This window comes from Magnolia sinica, chromosome 16 (assembly GCF_029962835.1).
Source record: "Magnolia sinica isolate HGM2019 chromosome 16, MsV1, whole genome shotgun sequence".
Lineage (NCBI taxonomy): Eukaryota > Viridiplantae > Streptophyta > Magnoliopsida > Magnoliales > Magnoliaceae > Magnolia > Magnolia sinica.
The window spans coordinates 35,218,511-35,238,938 of NC_080588.1; the positions used below are offsets into that span (position 1 = coordinate 35,218,511).

At 37.4% G+C, this 20,428-nt stretch overlaps 1 protein-coding gene across 3 annotated transcripts in view; it reads left to right on the plus strand.

Moving 5' to 3' along the window:
• The first annotated feature begins 8,180 nt into the window (after window positions 1–8,180).
• LOC131229004 (sister chromatid cohesion protein SCC2) overlaps window positions 8,181–20,428 on the plus strand; it is a 103,363-nt gene continuing 91,115 nt past the window's right edge. The window contains exons 1-2 of one of the 3 annotated variants that reach the window (XM_058224858.1): window positions 8,181–8,701; window positions 14,962–15,071. In XM_058224858.1, the coding sequence (XP_058080841.1) occupies window positions 8,448–8,701; window positions 14,962–15,071 (364 nt within the window). In that variant the 5' untranslated portion in view covers window positions 8,181–8,447. The remainder of the gene's footprint in view (window positions 8,702–14,961; window positions 15,072–20,428) is intronic. The other 2 variants (XM_058224856.1, XM_058224857.1) reach the window with 2 other exon arrangements.

Here is a 20,428-nt window from a genome sequence, read left to right on the forward strand (position 1 = left end):
GCTAAAATCACCCCTTTGTATAGGAAAAATCTGCACCAACTTGGAACCAACTTCAAATTTACGCACTTTTGTTACGCATTGGTCTCACCAAATTCCACTTCGGTCTCGCCAAATTAGCCTCTCGATTATAGCTGAATTTCTTTAAAATACATCTAAAATCTTTGTCTCCCTCAGGTCGCACCAACTTTCCATTTGGTGGCATCAAACATGGCTTTAGTCGCACCTAAGTGTCGAGCCAAATTTCCTCTCAAAATCACAATTTATTGTTGTACTGTTTTGTGCACATTCAGACAGACCGAACCAACCTCAGGTGGGACTAAATAGTCTATTATTTCTGTTAATGGACTTTGTGATTTTTCAATCTTTTTTCTCTTTTGCACTTAGTTTTCTTGAATTTTTGGTACTTGAAATCTTCATTAATCACATCCAAATATCCAAATCTTAGTTATTCTTTGAGTATTAAATCTTATTTTTAATCATTATTTTCATATTAGCTCTCCAAATCATCTCGCATAGAAAAACATATGTAATTAGATCAATTAAGCACGTTTATACTTATAAAACCAGTGCATAATAATGGGAAAATATACAATATTTTACACTCAACATAAAACCATTAAACTAAGTTCTTTTTCATCAATCAATATTAATAGAATACCCTCGAACATCAAGTTCTTAGTATGCTCAGAGAATTCAAACTTATAATTCATAAAAGTCAGCCTGCCCTCCATAATGTTAATTATGATGATTACTTCGAAGTTGTCAGATCAACACAAGTCACTGATTCTGAACCCATCTCTCTTTTTACTTATTTTTTCAGTTTTTATTTTTCATCGATGGCTTTCACCTATCACTTTTCTTCTCTTTTCTTCTCATTTTTTTCATTTAAGCACATGTAATAGGTAGCCCTTTTCGATTCCACTTTTTTAGTTAGTCATTTTCTTGTTTTTATATCAAGTTAAATAAGGATATTTAGGCTTGCTTCCTAACACTTTTAAGTAATCATAAAGCTAAACTAAAAGTTCAAGTTAACCTTAAAGAATATGAGTTGTATGTGAATTGTGAACTGGACTCAATTGATGTTTAAATCTTCCCATCAATCAATTCATTAAAAGAATTTTATTCAACATTCTACTAATCAACTAGACTCTAGAATTTCAAAGATTACCTTATATCTCGTCATCCTACACTTACACATACCCAAGTATACAGAAAATCAATCTTCAAAAAGAGTTTTGAAATCTGAGAATTAAAATTTAAAAAAAAAAAAGGGGTAAAAAATCGAGAAAAATACTGATGATTCCATCATCGAATCTCACCCCCTAACTAAAATCTACATTGTCATCAATGTAAAAAGATATACAATACATCATAACACAAGACAAAGAAAATAAAAGATGAGTGAGTAAGAGAGAGTACTTGAGAAAGACGACATCATATAAGTGTCAGTGCGAACTTCCTATCAATTAGTGTTTCAACAACCAAAGTAAATTAATCCTAAGAAAGCAATAGACTCCTAATATACGTAAGCAATGGAAAAACTACTCAATCTGGATAGACGGTTTCCTCCTCTGGCCAAAATCTTGATAAATTTCTCAGCAAGTTTCTTAACAAGATCATCCAAAAGCCTATTTTTCCATAGGCTTGGATGTTCTGGAGCTTGCATGTCTAGAAAAATTTATAAACCTCAGTAAAATATGTCAGATCAAAATTTTGAGGTATCCAGAGAATATACGATTCACCTGTGGCCTAAATTTTTTTAATGTCAGTACACCATAGTGAATTAGAGACTATAATTAACTGTAATTCAATAAAGTTATCTTTTATTATTGTAGTCTCACTAACTTTTGAAGTTTTAGTCTTGGGTTTAGATTCTAACACCTCCACCTCTAATGGTAAACATTCAAGATTGGTGGAGGAAAGCACTTCAGAACAATTTCCCCCCCAGTTAGTTCAACTACTGAGGTAGAGTTCAACAAGGCATTCACTATATCTTTAATCATGCCATCGTCATAATCTTCAAAGTGTGCTAAGATAACTTCTAGAGAGCCAGAACATTCAGAGAAGAGGGACTTATTCTCCACGATGGAATCATGCCTGTTAAGTAGGTGGATTGTATTAGTATTACTATGTCTGAAACTTTTTAGTATTTCTTGATCATTAACAAGAGTCTTAATTGAGATCAACCTTTAGGGGAACTAGACCATCGGCTCATGAACACACTCTGACTCATCATCAAGTTGAACATAACTAATTCCATCATCACCCTCAGACTCAATATGCTCAACAAATAATTTGAGAGAACTGAGATCACTCTCCACGCATTATGCTTCTGGGTTAGCCTGAGGTTGACTCATAAAGGTCTTGTCCTCATTAATTAGGCGTGTCTGTAAACTTTTAATGGAGGATTAACCACTCCTAATGATGTCTTGATGTCTTATAACGTTTGCATGTGTTGAGACTTAAATATTGCATATTCATCCTCTCAACCACATTTGCTTTCCACGAATTTGAGTGTTAATTTGATATACTTATGTGTGTTTCATGTATACTAAGTGATTCGAGACTAAATGATGAAAATATGCTTAAAGTGATGGACTTAAAGCTCAAAAGAAGACACAATGAAGAATTGATGATTCCAAGGTCACGAAGAAGGATTTGAAGTGCCAAAGGATTAAGGAAATCAAGTGCAAAAAAGAAAAAATAAAATCAAAGACTTCAAGTAAAGTTGCAAATGGAAGAAGTTCAGACACATTCGATCCCATCGAGTGACCTTAGATGCCATCGAGTGGACTTCGATGGGAGATCGATTCTATCGAGCATAAATCAAGAAATTCTGGATAGTTGTTGGACAAAAACTTGTGTTATTACTCGATATTATTGAAGGAGCTTCGATGTCATCATCAGACTTTTGAAATTTCAAAAACCATTGTTTGACAATTTTCATGTTCCTACTCGATCCCTTGATGAGATCTTCGATGCATCGACGAGTGTTCAAGGGGAGTTTAATGCCATCAAAGACCCATCAATTGTGCATGCAATTGCGTAAATTTAAAGTCGGTGTGAATCAAGTTTAATGAGGTGATTTAGGCTCTTCTAAGTACTATTTAGGGTTTGGGAGAGGAAAGAAGGAGTTGCGGAGCATCTACGGAGCTGTTCTTCTTTGCCAATCTTTCGGTTCTAAGTTATTTTTCATGTTTTTCTTAGAGTTTAGTTCAATCATCTATGGTTGACTAAATCTTTTAGTTATGGCTAATAGTTGAAGATTTTAGTGGTTTTAAATGTTATAGTTTACTTTAATTTATGTATTTAGTTTAAACGTTGAACAATTCATTGATATTCGGTTTGAATGAAGATTTACTTTTAGTTTACTTTGATCCATTATTGATTTCTGACACTATAGATGCTTGGGAATGATAAGAATGTGTGCTTATCAGTTTTACAAGGAATTGATATGTAAACTTCATTGATCTATCGTAGACTAAGAGCACAATAAATGCTTTAAACTCCTTACAATTAATACTTTGGTACCTTATGTGGGAACTAGATCAATTAAAGTTCAAATTTATTTTGGTTTATAAATTATAATTTAATCGCTCTATTATCCGACTAGATAGGATAAGACTTCAATTTCAATTGAGTTATCTAATTGAATTAAGTAAATTAGACATTAATAATGATTATAAGTGAATCTTTGGCGCTCTAGTGCTTTGCTCTATTGATTTTTTTTTTAATTATCTTAGTTTCAATTATATTACTTTTTAAAACTCAATCTTATAATTAATTTTAGTTCTAAGTTCTAGTTTTAAAGTATTATAGAAAACACACAAATATGAGTCCATGTGAATTCGACTTTGGTTTCACTGAGTAAAACTACATCATAGCCTTACACTTAGCGTTTGCTTAACAGCATGACATCTAGATTGAATTGTTATTGAGCGTTCATGAACCTCTGAACTTGATCCTCTTGGGTCTTCTTCAATGAGATCATATAAGTAGAGGGCCTAAAGGGTTAGTTGTCAGCATCTATAGTTGGTCCACCTCTCCAACTTAAATTATGATGGTTCCTCTAATCAAGAGCATACATGTCATATATGGGTGTACTCAATGATTGTTAATAAGTATTCTCACCTATATAATAATCACGTATTGTCTTTTTAACTGGTGGAACATCATCTACTTTGTTTTCATTGTAAACAGGTTGGTTCTCAATTGTAGTTCCACTTAATTTTCAAGATAATGGTGTTTCCTAATATAGTGAACTGATAGCTCTCAAACTAATATCCTGTCTCTTATAAGTTGATTATAGTAGTCCCTTGTTCACTCAGGCATGAACATGATAAAACCTTAATTCCAAGCCTAAACTTAAGAACAAAATAAAAATTCTACAAAAAAATAAAATTCCTACAACAATTAAGAAAGCAAGTAGAGGGGAATGGTGTTACCAGAAAATGAACTAGAACTAGATGACTCTATAAAACCGGAACAAGTAAACAATGTTATCGATGTTAGAAAATCTGAAATAAAACAAACCCCTTAAAAATTTGAAATTCTAAGAAAACCCTTAAAAAACAAAACCCTAGGTTAGATAATTTTGTAGAAAAATAAAAACCATAATATAAAATACAGAGAAAACTAATACTAATACTAAACAAATTCTAAGCCCGGGGTATTTCAAAAAAATACAGTTAAAGTCCCCGACAACAGTGCCAAAAACTTGATCGATCCAAAAATATAATAACCCTAAATGTAAGGTTGCTATGTAGTTTTAACTCGGTGAGATCGAGATCGAATCCATAAGGACTTATATTTGCGTGTTCTCTAAAATACTTTAGAACTATAACTAGATCTAAAGCTAACTATAGAATTGGATTAGAAGAAGTAAAGAAAAAAAAATCAATAAAGCAAAGCACTAGATCACTAAGGATCTACTTATAGCCATTCTAAATGCGTAATTCATTGGATTCAATTAGATAACTCAACTGGAATTCAAGGCCTATCCTATTCAGCCGGTTAATAGAGCGGTTAATTCATCATTCACAAACCAAAATAGATTTGAAACTTCAATTGATTCAATTCCCATATGAAGTATCAAAGTATTAATCATATGAAATTTAAAGCATCTATCGTGCCCTTAATATGTGATAAATCAATGAATTTTATATATCAATCCCTTGTAAAAGAGATAAGCAATCAATTTTAACCTTTATAAACTTTCAAAGTGTCCGAAGTTAACAATGGATCAAAGTAAACTAAAACTAAGGAGTCATTCAAACCAATATTAATGATTTGTTTAACAATCAAACCAATAACTTGAATAAAAGTAAACCAGAATATTAAAAACTACCACAAGCTTCACCTCTTATTCCTAACTAAGAGATTTAGCTAACCATAATCAAGATTGAACTAAACTCAAACAAAAACATGAAAAATAACTTAGAACCGAAAGATTGTTGAATAAGAACGACTTCGTATACGCTCCACAACTCATTGCTCTCTCTCTCTCTCCCAAACCCTAAATCTTACTTAAAAGAGCCTAAATCACCCCCTTACATAAGAAAATCATGCACCGACTTTGCATTGACTTCAAAATTTTCGCACTTTTGTTATGCTTCAATCACATTGACTGTAGCCTTCGGTTGCATCGAATTAGCCCTCGGCTGCAGCTGAATTTTCTTAAAATTCTTCTTAAGTCTCTGTCTCCCTCAGGTCAAACCAAACCCTCATTCAGTCGCACTAAAGAGTCGAATCGATTTAAGTTCGGTTGCAATCGAATTAGGACTGAAAATTACAATTCTTTGTTGGACTGTTCTGTGCACTTTTGGTCTGTCGAACCAACCTTGGGTAGGACCAAACAGTCTGTTATTTCTGTTAATGGACTGTGCAATTTTTCAGTATTTTCTCTCTTTGGTACTTGGTTTTTGTAGATCTTTGACACTTTTAGATTCTTTAATATTAACCTCAATGGATTCGATCCATCACTTGGTCATTCTTTGAGCATTAAATAATCACTTTAATCATCTTTTTTCTCTTAGTCATTTAAATCACCTTGCATAGCAAAACACACATAATTAGATCAATTTAACACATCTATATGTATAAAACTAATGCACAATAAGGAAGAAATATGCAATATTTCACACTCGATAGATGCTCCATTAAGGCGACCAGGGTGATAGGAGGTTATGTGAATCTCCTATACCATATGAGCATGCTTTAATTTCCTAGGGGATTCACATATGTGGGTGTTGTAGACAGTTTAGATAAGGATTTGACTATTGGTTTGAGTCTAATCTCCAAAACAATGTGGTGATTAAGTTCATCTTCTTCATTGAGGTTGGAATTCTCTTTCAAGTAATGAATCATAAGGAAGATGACTTAAATCTTATGGTTTTAGAGGCTTAGAATGTGGGATATGAATGAAGAATCTCTTAAGATTCTATTGTACTAAAAAACCTATCCTTTTACCCAAGAACCGGATGTCATTTTATAAGAAGCTGATTTGCAATGACTATAAAACGAATTTGTCGATGTGACCAAAATGGACTTTGATAGGATCGAATCCTTCGTCGATCCATCGAGAAAATTGAGAATTTTATATGATGGTTGTTGGACTCATTTTTCGATCAGATCAAGTGGTCATTCGATTCCACCAAGTCCCATTGACAACTTGTAAATGAGATCGAGAACCACTCGAAAGCTGATGTTTTGGGCATATGATTTTATAACAGTTTAACACATTTACTAGCTTCACTTATCATGTTCCAATTATACTCTTAAGGCTAATAGATAATCAAACAAGATTTACCTATTAAGCCATGATCATCTAAAGGTTTAAAGGGTTCTTTTGGGTCAATGTTTAGGGTTACCAAGACACCTTATTTATCTGTTCTTTGCTCCTAGATGCTCCATGTCCTATTGCGTCTTCGGTCTTCAGCCTTCAAAGGCTCAACTGACTACATGACATATGGACTCACGTGATTGACAAATAGGGTACACAAATCGATGCACTAATAAAGCTAAGATATGATTCAAGCTAATATAAGATAAGTAGTATTGCACCGTAGAGTTACATTGTGTGGGGTTGGCAAGGGCTTGAGCTTTTTGATATTCCTCTTATTTATAGAAAATTTAAGTTGTATGTGAAGAGAGATTTTATAGTCACTCCTCAAGTTGGTTGATGTGAAAATAACCATCTGGGCCCATAGACAATTGTGGCTTATTATGCAATGCCACGTGTGCTAGTTGTTTGTCGTGGGTTGCCTATTGGTTGCGCCCACATCCTACATACATTTTGTGAATAAGAGCTATTTTCATGATGCCATGTGTTGATGATGATTATCATTTTCTTCACTCAAACATGTGTTATGCGTTATGAAGATTGATTAACTTAGTGTTGCTATTACATTGCTTTATAGCTCTTCAAAACGGTTCTGGCTATAAGGGTTTCTTTTATGTGATGCTATAGTGCATCAGATGAACTCATGACTAGTTATGACTATACTTCAGTTGATATGTATTATTGGTCATGAGGTCACTATGGTGAGTAGTCGACTTTACTATGTAAGTAAGACACGTGACACACATCTCACGACATTAACCAGCGGCTGGATGTATTTTTATTTTTATTTTGACTATTCATGCTTTTCAATTTTCATCAAATTTATTTATAAGAGCAACTGAAAAGATCATTCATTTATTTCTTATCAAATCTTGTTGCCCAGTCGCATGATCTGATATGTAAAACCACTTGTCATACAGCTTGTTATATGAAAAGTGACTTTTAATAGGGATCAACAGTCATGCCCCACATGATGGGCGGCTTAGATCACTGATCCAAATAGTAGCCAATCCAATCACTGATGTTGATTGCCAATCTCTTATTCATTGATCAGAACATTAGATTAGAGTGGATTTTTGGATAAATGGGAAATTGGCAATAGCAATAGATATTAGCTGCACACGTAGATGTTCTGCTTGTAATTAAATTTAAAAATACCATAATTAATGTTAAAATAATTACGGGAAAATAGAATCTAAATCTAAAAAAACAGTGAATCCTTGGTGTCCAAACGGGCCTGATACTGCGAGACTCCCCTTGACTGTCTTCTGTTGGAAGCTAAGGCGCCGTACCCTTCGTTCGTATTTAGCGGATGGGCACTTTCGGAAATAAGCTCATCGTGGACTATCTTACTCTGCTATATAAACCACCGCCAGGAAGGCAGACCTCTTGCTGATAAAAAAGAAATCCATTTTCCCCGCCATTTTCCCTGCATTTTCTCCTCCCAATTCCTCTCGCTCGTTAGGGCTTTTTCTCTGTTCGAAATCTCCCTCTCGAAACCCTAACTCTACCCTCAATTGCCCTAATTCCGTCCATTTTCTGTTCGAATTCGCAGGCCATGACTGCTGTCAGATGCTCTGCACTGATTCTGACCGCCGTCTGATCTATGGCGGGTTCCAGTGATGAGATTTGTCGAGGTCTCGGCCATGAGCGGTCTTGCCGGCTATCAAACACGACGCATACGGAGGTCGCTCCATGCCTCCCTCTACCATCGCTCCCAGTTTTCTGCGGTGCTCCTGATCGGGAGCTTCGGCTGTTTGATGAGCCAAGCAGCAGTGCCCGGTCACTGGACCGGCCGGAGATTGTTGCACAGGCCAGTAGGATTGCGGATCTTCTTAGAGACACCGACATTTCTTACCTGTAAGCATCTCTCTCTCTCTCTCTCTCTCTCTCTCTCTCTCTCTCTCTTCTGGAATTCCAATTCGTTTTTGTTTTTAGGATGGGGTTTGGTGGATTGCCTGCTTCTTTTGGTGTATCAATATATACTGAAATTGCATTCGAGTAGCAACCACGAGGCTTTTCTTATATATGAGTGCTGCATTTTCAGAGTCTTTAATTCAATTGAATGTCTTTGAAATAATAGAGAGAGAGTTCGAAAGAATTATAAATTTGCAGCTATTTTTCTTAGCATATTTAGATGCGTATAAATTTTGATGATTGGCTTTATTAAGAGGAATGAAATAGGTAAAAAAGAGTGGGATTTGAACATGTGAATTGACGTGACAGTTTATGCTAATGATCTTCACAACTTCTGAAGTATAATTTTGAAGTTCTATACTAAACTGCTCATGACACTGAAATTGAAACTTGCGGAAAATGAAGTTCGGATTTGTGACTGTTCATATGTTTGAGTTTACGAACAGTGGAAACAAGAGATTTGCACAAAGCATAAGAGACATGTGGCAGTTTCTCATGAGAATTTGATCAAGGAAGAAATAAGATAAGAATAAGATGAAGGAGAATTGAGAAAGATTATTTCAATATAAATTGTTTGAAGAGAACATATCTCTCTTTCTCTGTCATTACTCCCTTGCTCTCTCTACCAAAGCCTTTCCACTTGATACAAAATTAGCTCTCCATTCATTCAAAGTTGAAGATTGAAAGTGTCACTAATACTTGAACATTTCCTAAAGAGAAATGTGGTTCAAACATATCATTTGTAATGAGAGAGAGCTCACTGGCCGGTGGATCGTCGATCGGAGATGAGGGATTGGACCAATACTCCCTCGCCGACGATGAGAGTCTTAAATCATGTGAAGTGCATGTATTGGGTGGCATATCTGGTCCCGCAGGCTACCGGACGTCTCTCAAGTGGATCTTGCAAGAAATTTTGCCTTAAAAATCCGCCGCCTGGATGACTTCCCCAAACAAACTGTCAGTGGAATTGATCTCGCTGATTTCTTTGAGATACGGCATATTCTCAATTGACGTAATTATCTCATAATTACGTATTTACCCATAATTATGATGATAGTTTCCAACCAAAACAGGCCCTAAAAAGGCCAGTGTCGGAGGAGGAAGTTAAAGTTTCGGTGGAGGCGCTGAGAAGGGATAAAGCCCTATGCCCGGATGGCTTTACTTTAGCTTTCTATCAGGAGTTTTGGGGGGTGGTAACAGGTGATGGGATCAACTTTATAGTTGAGTTCTTTTAAGGCTGCCGGCTGGCACTAGGGTTGGGCAACTCCTTCATAGCGATTATACCAAAGAAAGGAGCCGGGTCTCTTAGGGACTTTAGGCCTATTAGCCTAATTGGGAGCTCGTGCAAGATTCTCGCTAAACTATTGGCGTTCAACTTTCGCGTTGTTCTCTTGAGCGTCATATCCAATGTTTAAAGCACTTTGATCTTGGGAAGACAAATTTTGGATTGTGCATTCATGGTGCACAAATGCATTGACTTGCATCACAAGGCTGATGAAAAGGGTATCATTTGTAAGTCGGACATAGAAAAAGCTAATGATCACGTGAACTGGGCGTTCTTGGATTTGTTTGGTAGGTTGGGGTCTGGGAAAAGATAGAGGTGGGTCCAAGTATGCATTCGGTCGGCTAAGTTCTTTGTCTTAATCAATGGATCTTTCAAGGGCTTCTTTAAGGCTATGAGGGGGTTGAGCCAGACTAGTCCGTTGTCTCCATTCTTGTTTATGGTGATCGCGGAAGCTTTAAGTGAAGTGCTGGATAAAGAGCAGGTTGAGGGTCTCATTAATGTGTTTGATACGGGGAATGGGTGGCCTCATATTTTCCATCTTCAATTCCTTGAAAATACCATTATATTTTGTGAAGTGGAGGAGAGCATGATGGATAATCTGAGGAAAATAGTAATGTGCTTTGAAGTGGTTTCGGTCTTGAGAGTCAAGGCTTGAAGGTGGAAGGTCGGGAATACACATCCAAGGAGGAGGTGGAGAGGTTCACTGGGGTGTTTGAGTGTGAATGTCTTTCTTGTCTATGTATCTTGGCCATCTGCTTTGTGTGGGCAAACTGAACCAAGCATCTTGGGGATAGGGTCATTAAAAAAGTCAAATGAAATTGTCGAGGAAGAGCAGGCATTTATCTTTGGGCTGTATGATTATGCTCGTTAAAGCAACTCTTTCAAATATGCTTCTTTATTTCATGTTTATGTTCAGGTGCTCGAAGTCGATGTTGGCCCATCTTAAAAAATTGAGACAAGATTTTTTTTATGGGAAGGAGTCGCAGACTCTCAGAAGTTCCACTTGTTGAAGTGGGAGAATGTATGTCTGCTTCACAAGGAAGGAATAGCAGGTATTAAATGGTTGGAGATGATGAATCTAGCATTGTTGGGGAAATGGCTTTGGAGGTTCAGTACAAAAGAAGCGAGTTTGTAGAGGAACGTGATATTTAATAAGTACGTGGTCAAGGTGGGTTAGGGAATCATCTTCGTACAAGGCTTCAGGGTGTTGAAAGGTGATGGAAAGTGTAGCCCATAAGTTCAAAAAGGACGTTAGCTTATTGGTTAGGAATGTTTTGGGTGGATGTGGGGTTAGGTGAGGGGTTGATTCATACCAAGTTCCCAAGGTTAGCAAGGATTGCTTCGAACACCAACATTCCCATCGCTCGGTGCTTTGCCCTCTCAGTTGACGAGATGGGGTGCGTGGTCACCTCCTTTTAAGAGGAATTTGATGGACGAGGAGTTGGACGAGTTCATCAAGATTTTAGCGTGGCTTCACGTCTTTCACTCTTTGGCTGACAAGAGGGATGCCCTAGTGTAGAGGTTGGAGAAGTCGGGCCGGTTCTTGGTACGATTCTTCTATGGGCTGTTTTCTTAAGCATCATTGGATTGGAGTTCGAGTCATATGGCTTTCGTGTGGCAGTATGGTGCTCCTCCAAAGATTATTGCTTACTACTGCCTTTGCTTGGTTGGTGGGAAGAAACAAGGTACTTATTATTGATAAGCTCCGAGAGAGGTCTATGGTCATTCCTAACACGTGCCCTATGTGTTTTTTTTCGAACATTGATAATTTTATTGATAAAAGGCCGAAGCCAAAAATATGCAGGATTGTAGAGCCAAAACAGAAATTACAACTCAAGCTAACTATCTAGAAAAGGAGTAATCACCTTTGATGCAATTGCTTTGTGGGCCCCATGTGTTTGCGATGCATAATCTGTAAACTATTTGTTTATCCATTGTTTGTTTGCTAGATCGGTGTGGGAAAGATTCTTTGCTCTCTTTAAGGCACCTTGGGTCATGCCAGGGATCATTAATGGCTTGTTTTTGGCTTGACACGGAGGCGGGTTTGGGAAAAAGGCAAGATTTTGTGGAGGTTGTCCTTGTTGGCCGATGTGTGGGCTATTTGGGGGGGAAGAAACAACCAGCGTTTCCATGATAAGAGCAGCCTAGTATTGGAGGATTTTTCAAGGGCGAAGATGGGGATGATGGATTGGACTGTTGCTCTAAGGGGACATTTGGCGCATGGTATTAGATGAGATTAAGTGGGATGCAATTGCATTTGGTCCTGTGCAAATTCCATCCGGCTTTTGGGGAGGATGGGAAGGGTTGAGATTAGGTGGGATGGAATTGCATTTGGTCCCATGTGGGATTTCCATGAATTTTGAAATCCACTACACGTGGGCCCCACATTGATGCATATGTTTTATCCATGCCGTCCATCCATATATGCCCTTTACACATGGCATTCTAGTTATATACTTGTACAAGTGACTGACATTTGTTGTGAATTTGTTTTGTTGATTACAATTCCATAGTCCACCAAACGGGGTTTTGCCTAATCCAGTGTTTTTCCCATAGCAAGAATTTCATCCCAAACATGGGGATTGGATGGCCAATATACCATGGTATTTCTAGACATGCAATCATTGTGCAATAATGGTGTTAATCCCATCTAATACAATTCCATTCCATACCATTTAATCCCATGGACCAAACAGGCCCTAAAAGCCTCTTCTGATTGTATTTCTCTTTCTTGAGCAGAGTGGTTGTCGTTGTAGCGCCTTTTGGAGTTTTTTGAATAAAAATATCACTTATTCTTAGAAAAATTCATTTTGTCCCAAAATGCCTACTGATCAGATCTGCAAAATGTAATTATATTGGTCAATTTATCCCTAAATGCCCTGCATAAATCATTTTTGACTCTCCTTCCTAACCAAACACCCCTCTCTACACATGCCTTGCATGTGTTAGGTAGATAATACCAAAGAGCTTTTTCCTAAAATGGACCAAACAGAAAGCTTCACTAAGGAAACCCTTCTATATTCAGATTCCTCTAGCCACTTCTAATGCACCTAATTGTTATGCATTAGCTCAAACTCATGGAAACTTCATTCCTAGTTTACAAATTAGAAATAAACATGGAGCTTAACAATGATTTCCAACCCTCTCTTAGTGCAGAGTCACGCCAGTCCCTATGCCATCATTCATATCGGCTACGAGTCTGTGACTTGCCATCTTGAATGTTGTATCTATTATCCATTCAACATACAGCTATCGATACGAAAAATGCTTCAAAATGATATGTCCATGTTATATTAATGCCTGATATTTCAATAGTAAGTGTAAAATCCATACTCACGCCATATCCATACCGAATCTTTGACGTATGTGGATATTGTCACCATGGCATATCAGTTGATTCAAACTTTCACGTTTTTGAATAGCTATCTTTTGCTCCCTTTGGCATGCAGCTTCAACCTTTGGGATAAAGTTTATCTCCACTTGCCAATCCTTGGTCAAATCATACGTGTTGTCCTTATCCCATAGAATTGGAGAAGTCAACCATAGTCTACTAGTTGACCAACCTGATAACTTGTTTCATTACTACAATGCCCCTGATAATCCCAAGCATCATCTCTATTAACATACGTCCATGACATCTAATCATGGAAGCTGGAGAAGAAGAAGATGGAGTCTGGATAAACTAGTGGGGCACGATTTCAGTCTCCATGATTGAATTGTTGGCACAAGATGCCGAGCTCAATAAACAAAAAGTCCAAGCATGTTAGGTCTTCCATGCTCAAATTAGTGGCATTTTGATCTCAACTGTTTGAGTCCATGTGAAATGGATATGTGACACAAGCACAATTGTAAGGATGTGTAATGCAAAACACAGTGATTGTCAGAAGAGATCAATGAAGAAATGAGTCCCAAAGACAAATTATGGGTCTGATGTGTGCTACTTATGTTTGGGTTCATAAAAGGGCCTAGTTTTTATTCAAATAATATTGTTATTAAATAGTTTTTCTTTTCTTGATTCATTGGAGGGTTTTAGAAGTCTCTTCTATAAAATTAGGATTTTTTTTTTTGGCTAATGGGGATTGCTATTTTTATGCGCTACAGTAATGTGCCAAAGGTATGCTACAGTACCCGCTGAAGTACCTCCACAGTGGCAATGGTATTTTTATGGATATACGAGGGCTGAGGTTCCCTATAGCGTAGGATAGGGTTTTCTAGTATGTAGACAGCTTCTAGATGTCATATGGCTTGGAATATTGAATACGAAAAGGAAGTTTTCTTTTACAGAAGTGATTTCTCTTATAGAGGGCAACCCAAATGTAATATCTCAAACATGTGATGGTGGTGCGTCATTTCATCCATAGCCCTTTTGTTCCTCCTAAGATAATTGGTCTATCTTACATCTGGTGAATTTATACAAAAAGATGATGGCAAAAGAAACTGTAAAATAAAAGAAATGAAGGAAAACATTATTTTAAACATCAAATAAGAAGAGGATATGACCCTCCCCCTACTTTTATCTAAAACCAGCAACTGGCATAGAAAGCACTCAAAACTCAACACACTGAAACCTCTTTATATAAAAGAAGAAAGAGGTCATACCCAAAACATATCCTAACCCTGGAAGCCACTTAGGGGATCATTTGCATTAAAAAATTTCAGTAGCCATCTCTAATAGATGATCAATATATCGAAAATAGCAAGGCTCAGTACATATCAACTTAATGCCATGCAGATCCATACCTGTAAGGGTAACAAACTCCTAACTTGCAATGACTTAATATTGTTTTATTATTATATCTTTCTTTCAATTGATTTATAATTTGGGTTTCTTTGATGTTATCTAAAATAAAGCGATCTAGTGATGATTGCGTTGTATTTTGTTGTTAGCCCCCAGCCTAATCCAAGTGTGATATTTTAGGAATCTTAGGGGTGGAGTAGGCCCTACTCCGTATATCTGTTCAGAGCCTTTAAACCTTTATACCAAAGTTCTACAATGCAATTCCGACGCATTCGGATACTTCATTCCAGGTAACAGTAATATTTATTATTTATTTTTCTCTTTTAGGGGTGCTTTTTTTCACTGTTGTCAAGTTACTTGTAGGTTTCTTTTACCTTTTTGATCATGCAACTTATTTTACATTTTTTGTTTGAAGTTTATTTTGCTTTTTGATATGTTTTATATATATTGCAGTTATTTAGTCCCTTTACTAAGGCGCATGGTTATCACTCTTAAGTCATAAGGATTCATTGAGGCAAGTAGCTTATGGTCAAAAGATTCAAAATATTCACGATGAGAGCAGTAAAAGTGCATGATTGTATCTTTTCTTTTTTTTTTTCCTTTTTCTGGACATCAACAAATCATTGAAAGAAGAAAAGGCATAATGCAATGGATCAGCCACATGTAGAAGTGACCCTGTCATCACTCAGCTTCAGCCAAAACAACAACAACTGGCTAGAACATGCCCACAAACCGTGGGGCGAGGAGGCAATTGAACACCTACGAGAATCAATAGATGATTCTTTGCCCTCAAGGATTCTAGCATTTCTCTTTCCAAAGACCACACAAAACAGTGAACGGGAACAACTTCCATATGAATCTTTCCCTAACCGCAAGAGGTCCATCTAACCAACTAGAGATCACATTGAAAACTGACCTGTTGAGCACCTAACGAACCTTGAAGAGCTCAAAGAAATGCTCCTGCACAGCCTTGTCTATCTGACAATGAATAAGTAGAAGTGATCCTCATATTCTTCTTGCAGTCTACACGTAATATGCATTTGGGATCATAATGTTCCCCTTCTTAAGGTTGTTGACCGGAAGAATTTTGTTTGCAGTGGCTCTCCACACTTTTGTGCACTGGTGGGGAGGATTGCAACTTGTGCGAACAGGCCCTTCTAAAACCCTAAATGCTCAAAAACTGGTTCCATGCCTCTTCTACGTCTTTGCCAAAATATAGAAACTTGGATCCCTAACATGTGCCCCAGGTGGCAAACTGACATGTAGACAGCTTGGATCAGTGAACACAGGCCTATGTATATGTTTGGATCCTGGAACATGGGCCCCGTTTGTCGTGCCAACATGTAGATGGTTTGGATCAGTGAACCTAGGCTCACGTGCCAATGTATAGATGGTTTAGATCATTGAACATGGGCCCCATGTGCTGTTCCAACATTTAATCGGTTTGGATCAGTGAATGTGGGCCATGTGCCAACATATAAGAAGGTTTGGATCTTTGAACATGGGCCCACGTGCTGTTACAACATTTAGACAGTTTGGATAAGTGAACATGGCCCCATGTGCCTACATATAAACAGTTTGGATCCCTGAACATGGGCCCCACATACTGTGCTAATGTGAAGATGGTTTGGATCATTGAACATTGTCCCCACACGCAAACATATAGATGGTTTTGACCAATGAACATGGGCCCCACATACTGTGCCAACATTTAGTTTTTTGATTTGTGAAAATGAACCCATTTGCCAACATATAGACGGTTTGGATAATTGAACATGACACATCTTAATCTTTCTCTTGATCATTTAAAGAATGCCTCCCACAACAGTCCTATTTTGATTGTTTAATGCATCAGGGCAAAATCATCCTTTACTAGTCCTTAATGGGGGTTTTATGTGAAAAATGGGGGTGGGGGTGATATATGGGAGGTGGGCCAAAAGGTAGGAAGGTATATATAAAATTCCCCTTCTTTCCAGACTAGGATTTGAAAAGATTGAGGTTAGGAAGAAGATTTGATTAGGATAGATGGGAAAAACAAAAAGATTCGGGAACGTCTTTGGTCGGCTACTTATTCAGTGTTGGACAATGGTTCTCCTAAAGGTTTATTTGGAGGGTCGAGAGGTATCCATCAAGGGAACCTGCTTTACCTGTTCGTTTTCTTGATGGTAGTGGAGGCACTTGGTAGGATGTTGGAAAGAGGACATGAAACTAATCTCATTCATGGCTTCAGGGTGGTGAATTTGTGCCCTTCTATCTCCCATCTTTAGTTTGCCGATGACACCATTTAGTTTTGTGATGCAGACAAATATGTGGTGGATAATTTGAAGAAGATAGATGTTTTGAAGTCATGTTTGTCTTAAAGTCAACATGGCCAAAAGTGAGAAGCCGAGGTTATATGGGAGATGGGCCAAAAGGTAGGAAGGTATATGTAAAATTCCATTTCCTTCGAGACTATGATTTGAAAAGATTGGGGTTAGAGAAGAAGATTTGATTAGGATAGATGGAAAAAACGAAAAGATTTAGGAATGTCTTTGAAGAGCAGTGCTTATTAGAGACGAGCGTATTTCTATAGTTTCCACAGTGGAATCTTCTATTGAATGAGGTGTGGAGTGTTCAATTTGGTTTCATATTCTCTTCTAACTGATGGATGACATCCTGGTGTTTGGGAACGTGAGAGTTTGTCTTGGTAACATCAGTAGGTTCTACCTTGGTCTCTTAGGGTGTGTTTGGATACATGAAATCCAAAGGTAAATGAAACCAGATTTTCCTTGACAAGATAGCAAAGGCTGTTTGGATAGATGGATACCACAAAGTAATGATTACACTTATCCATGGTTAAGAATTCTCTGGTACAAGATGTAAGGCGACTGCTGCCTAATGAATTTGGATTTCCACATGCTATCTAAACAAGACCCCTAAAAATGACATCCCTTGTTCAATAGTGTTGATGGAAATAATCATTACTTTTTCCATGTCCATACCTTGGATTCCACATATACAATGAGCTATATAAGTTTTATTGAAGCAAACACCTCTAGGAGGGTCTTCAAATGTTCTCCAACCCGTTTTCCTGTGTATGAAAAATTGAGAGTTTGCCCAAGAGCATTTGTCCTTAGATGAGAAGTGATTGTCCAGAACTGTGGAGGTTATCCTATCCTAGAATCATTGGGCCCATCATTTGCATGGCTCAAATGCCATACATGTGTGAAATGTTGGTACATGTCCATCCATTGCATGTGATTTGACATGCAACACATTGTAGGTGAAAATTAATCACACAAAGTCATGTCACTTGCACACTCATTGCATGTGAATTTCACATGCAATTCATTGTAGGTTGAACTTTTCTTACACTCAAACAAATCTTTATGCATATATGTGCAAGGGTGTGGGTGTGGGGTGGGTGTGAGGTTGCAGGGTGGCTGGGTACCTAGGCATGTGCATGTGCATGTGGATTTGGAATTTTGAGAACTCTCTCTCTTTTATTTATTTATTTATTTGTTATAATAGTGGGTCAAAAAAATACTTTTCAAGAGTAATAGGGAACTTTATGGGAGATGGGATATTCCCCCCACGTAAGATTCCTCCCTTTGTTTACTAGCTTGTCTCCTGCATGTCCTCGACGAAATGTTGACCTTTCTAGGAATCTCTAGATCTTCAATTACTTGGAACTCCTTGAAGCATTATGTCCATTACTGTGCCCTTGTCTCTAGGTGCCTAGGTATCCATTGGAGCCTTGTTTGAAGTTTGAACTTAGGCATCAACATTGAGCTATGCCATCCAAAGGTGTTCCTAAATGGATCTTTTCGATATCCATGAATGATAAATCATAGATCCAATTGCTGGATCAGGAAAAAATGGGAGATATAACATGGGTTAATATAAGCTGGTGGATATGGTAATTTGGTATAGGAAGATAGTATAACACAAAGGAATAAGGGAGAAAAGAGACGGATAATGAAAAAATGATAAGGGTTAGGTTTGGACACAACCCCCTCTTTGCTTAAATACTTTAAGTCATAGAAAAAAAAAACAAAAAAGACCATTTTGCTCGTTGTTAGAATATGCTTTTTACACATTACGTTCACCAAATAACACAAAGTGTGAGGGTACATGACCAAAACGCCAGAGACAAGGTGGGCCATACGATTCAGCAACTCTTATTACCATCACCTAGGTGGGCTTTCCAATTGTAAGGGTCACACCTATCATCAATAATGGCCCCCCTCTAGGTGGAGCATATATATCATCCATGCCCAATATGTTCTGAATGCTTGATGATCGACTTCTTCCGAGAACTTTGGTAAAAATGTCTACAACTTAATCCTAATATCTGATGTATGCTAGAGATCTCTTTAGAGGACACGTTCTCACAAATAAAGTGATATTCCACTTTAATGTGTTTCGTCCTCTCATGGAAGTTCGGGTTAGTAGCAATTTGTGAAGTAGCTTGATTCACAATGTGAGGGTATGGGACCTTCAACTGGAAATTAGTCTCATGAAGCAATGTTTTTAGCCATATCATCTCACAAGTCATATGGGCCATAGCTTTACATTATGTCTCTGGCTCTCTATACTTGATCTCACCACCACATTCTGTTTTTTTGCTCTTCGAAGTCACCAAATTACCACCAACATATGTATAATAACCGGTTGTCAAGTGTCTATTAGTAGGGGAATCTACCCAATTTGCATTTGAGTACCCTTCAACATGAATGCGCCTATATTTCTCTTAAGTTATACCATGGCTAGAGGATCCCTTCAAAGACCTTAGTATACGAGTAACTGCATCCCAATGGGAGGTTCTAGGAGCTTGCATGAATTGACTTACAACTCTAGCAGCAAATGTTATGTCAGGACGGGTGATTGTGAGGTATATATGCTTGCCAATTAGCCTACAATGTCTGCCTGGGTCATCAAACAAATCACCTTGATCCACAATCAACTTCTCATTAGGATCCATAGGAGAGTTTCAACAAGTTTGGCCCAAAGCATACTAGTCTCTGGTAGTAAGTCCATAACATACTTACATAGGGAAAGAATAATCCCTGCCTATCCATTACCCTTCACTATCTATGATGATCTACCAATTGGTTTATGTAAAGGTACCCGGTCTTGCACTCTTCATCATATCGCCAACTACCTTTACATAGATCACTTATCTCCTTCTAACAATGTGTTTGCTATCATCTGTATCTATTCGTCGTTCCTTCAGTAAGCCCTATCTAATATTGGTTGGAAGCAATTAATGGATGACGAGATGCCAGCCTTAAATTTTAATGGGACATGGGAATTGGCATCATTGTCATCTGGTAAGCAAATTGTGGGCTATAAATGTGTTTATTAAGTATCTTCCAGATGCATCTATTGACTGGTTAAAGGTCTGAATTGTTGTTGGCAGGCAAGGTATTCCATAAATGGTAATGGTCCTCACCATTATTGTTATGTTACAACTGTCACGGGGGTGTAAGTAATGGCCGTTGGGATTATTTTTTGCCAAAAAAATAACAATGGGAAAATCCCATATATTTAGACGATTCCAAATATGTATTCCTTTTCTTTTTTCTTTTTTTTCTTTTTTTACTATGTTTACAATGGCGTAATGATCCACTCTTAATGAGAATGTTGTCTTGGCCTGTCTAATGAT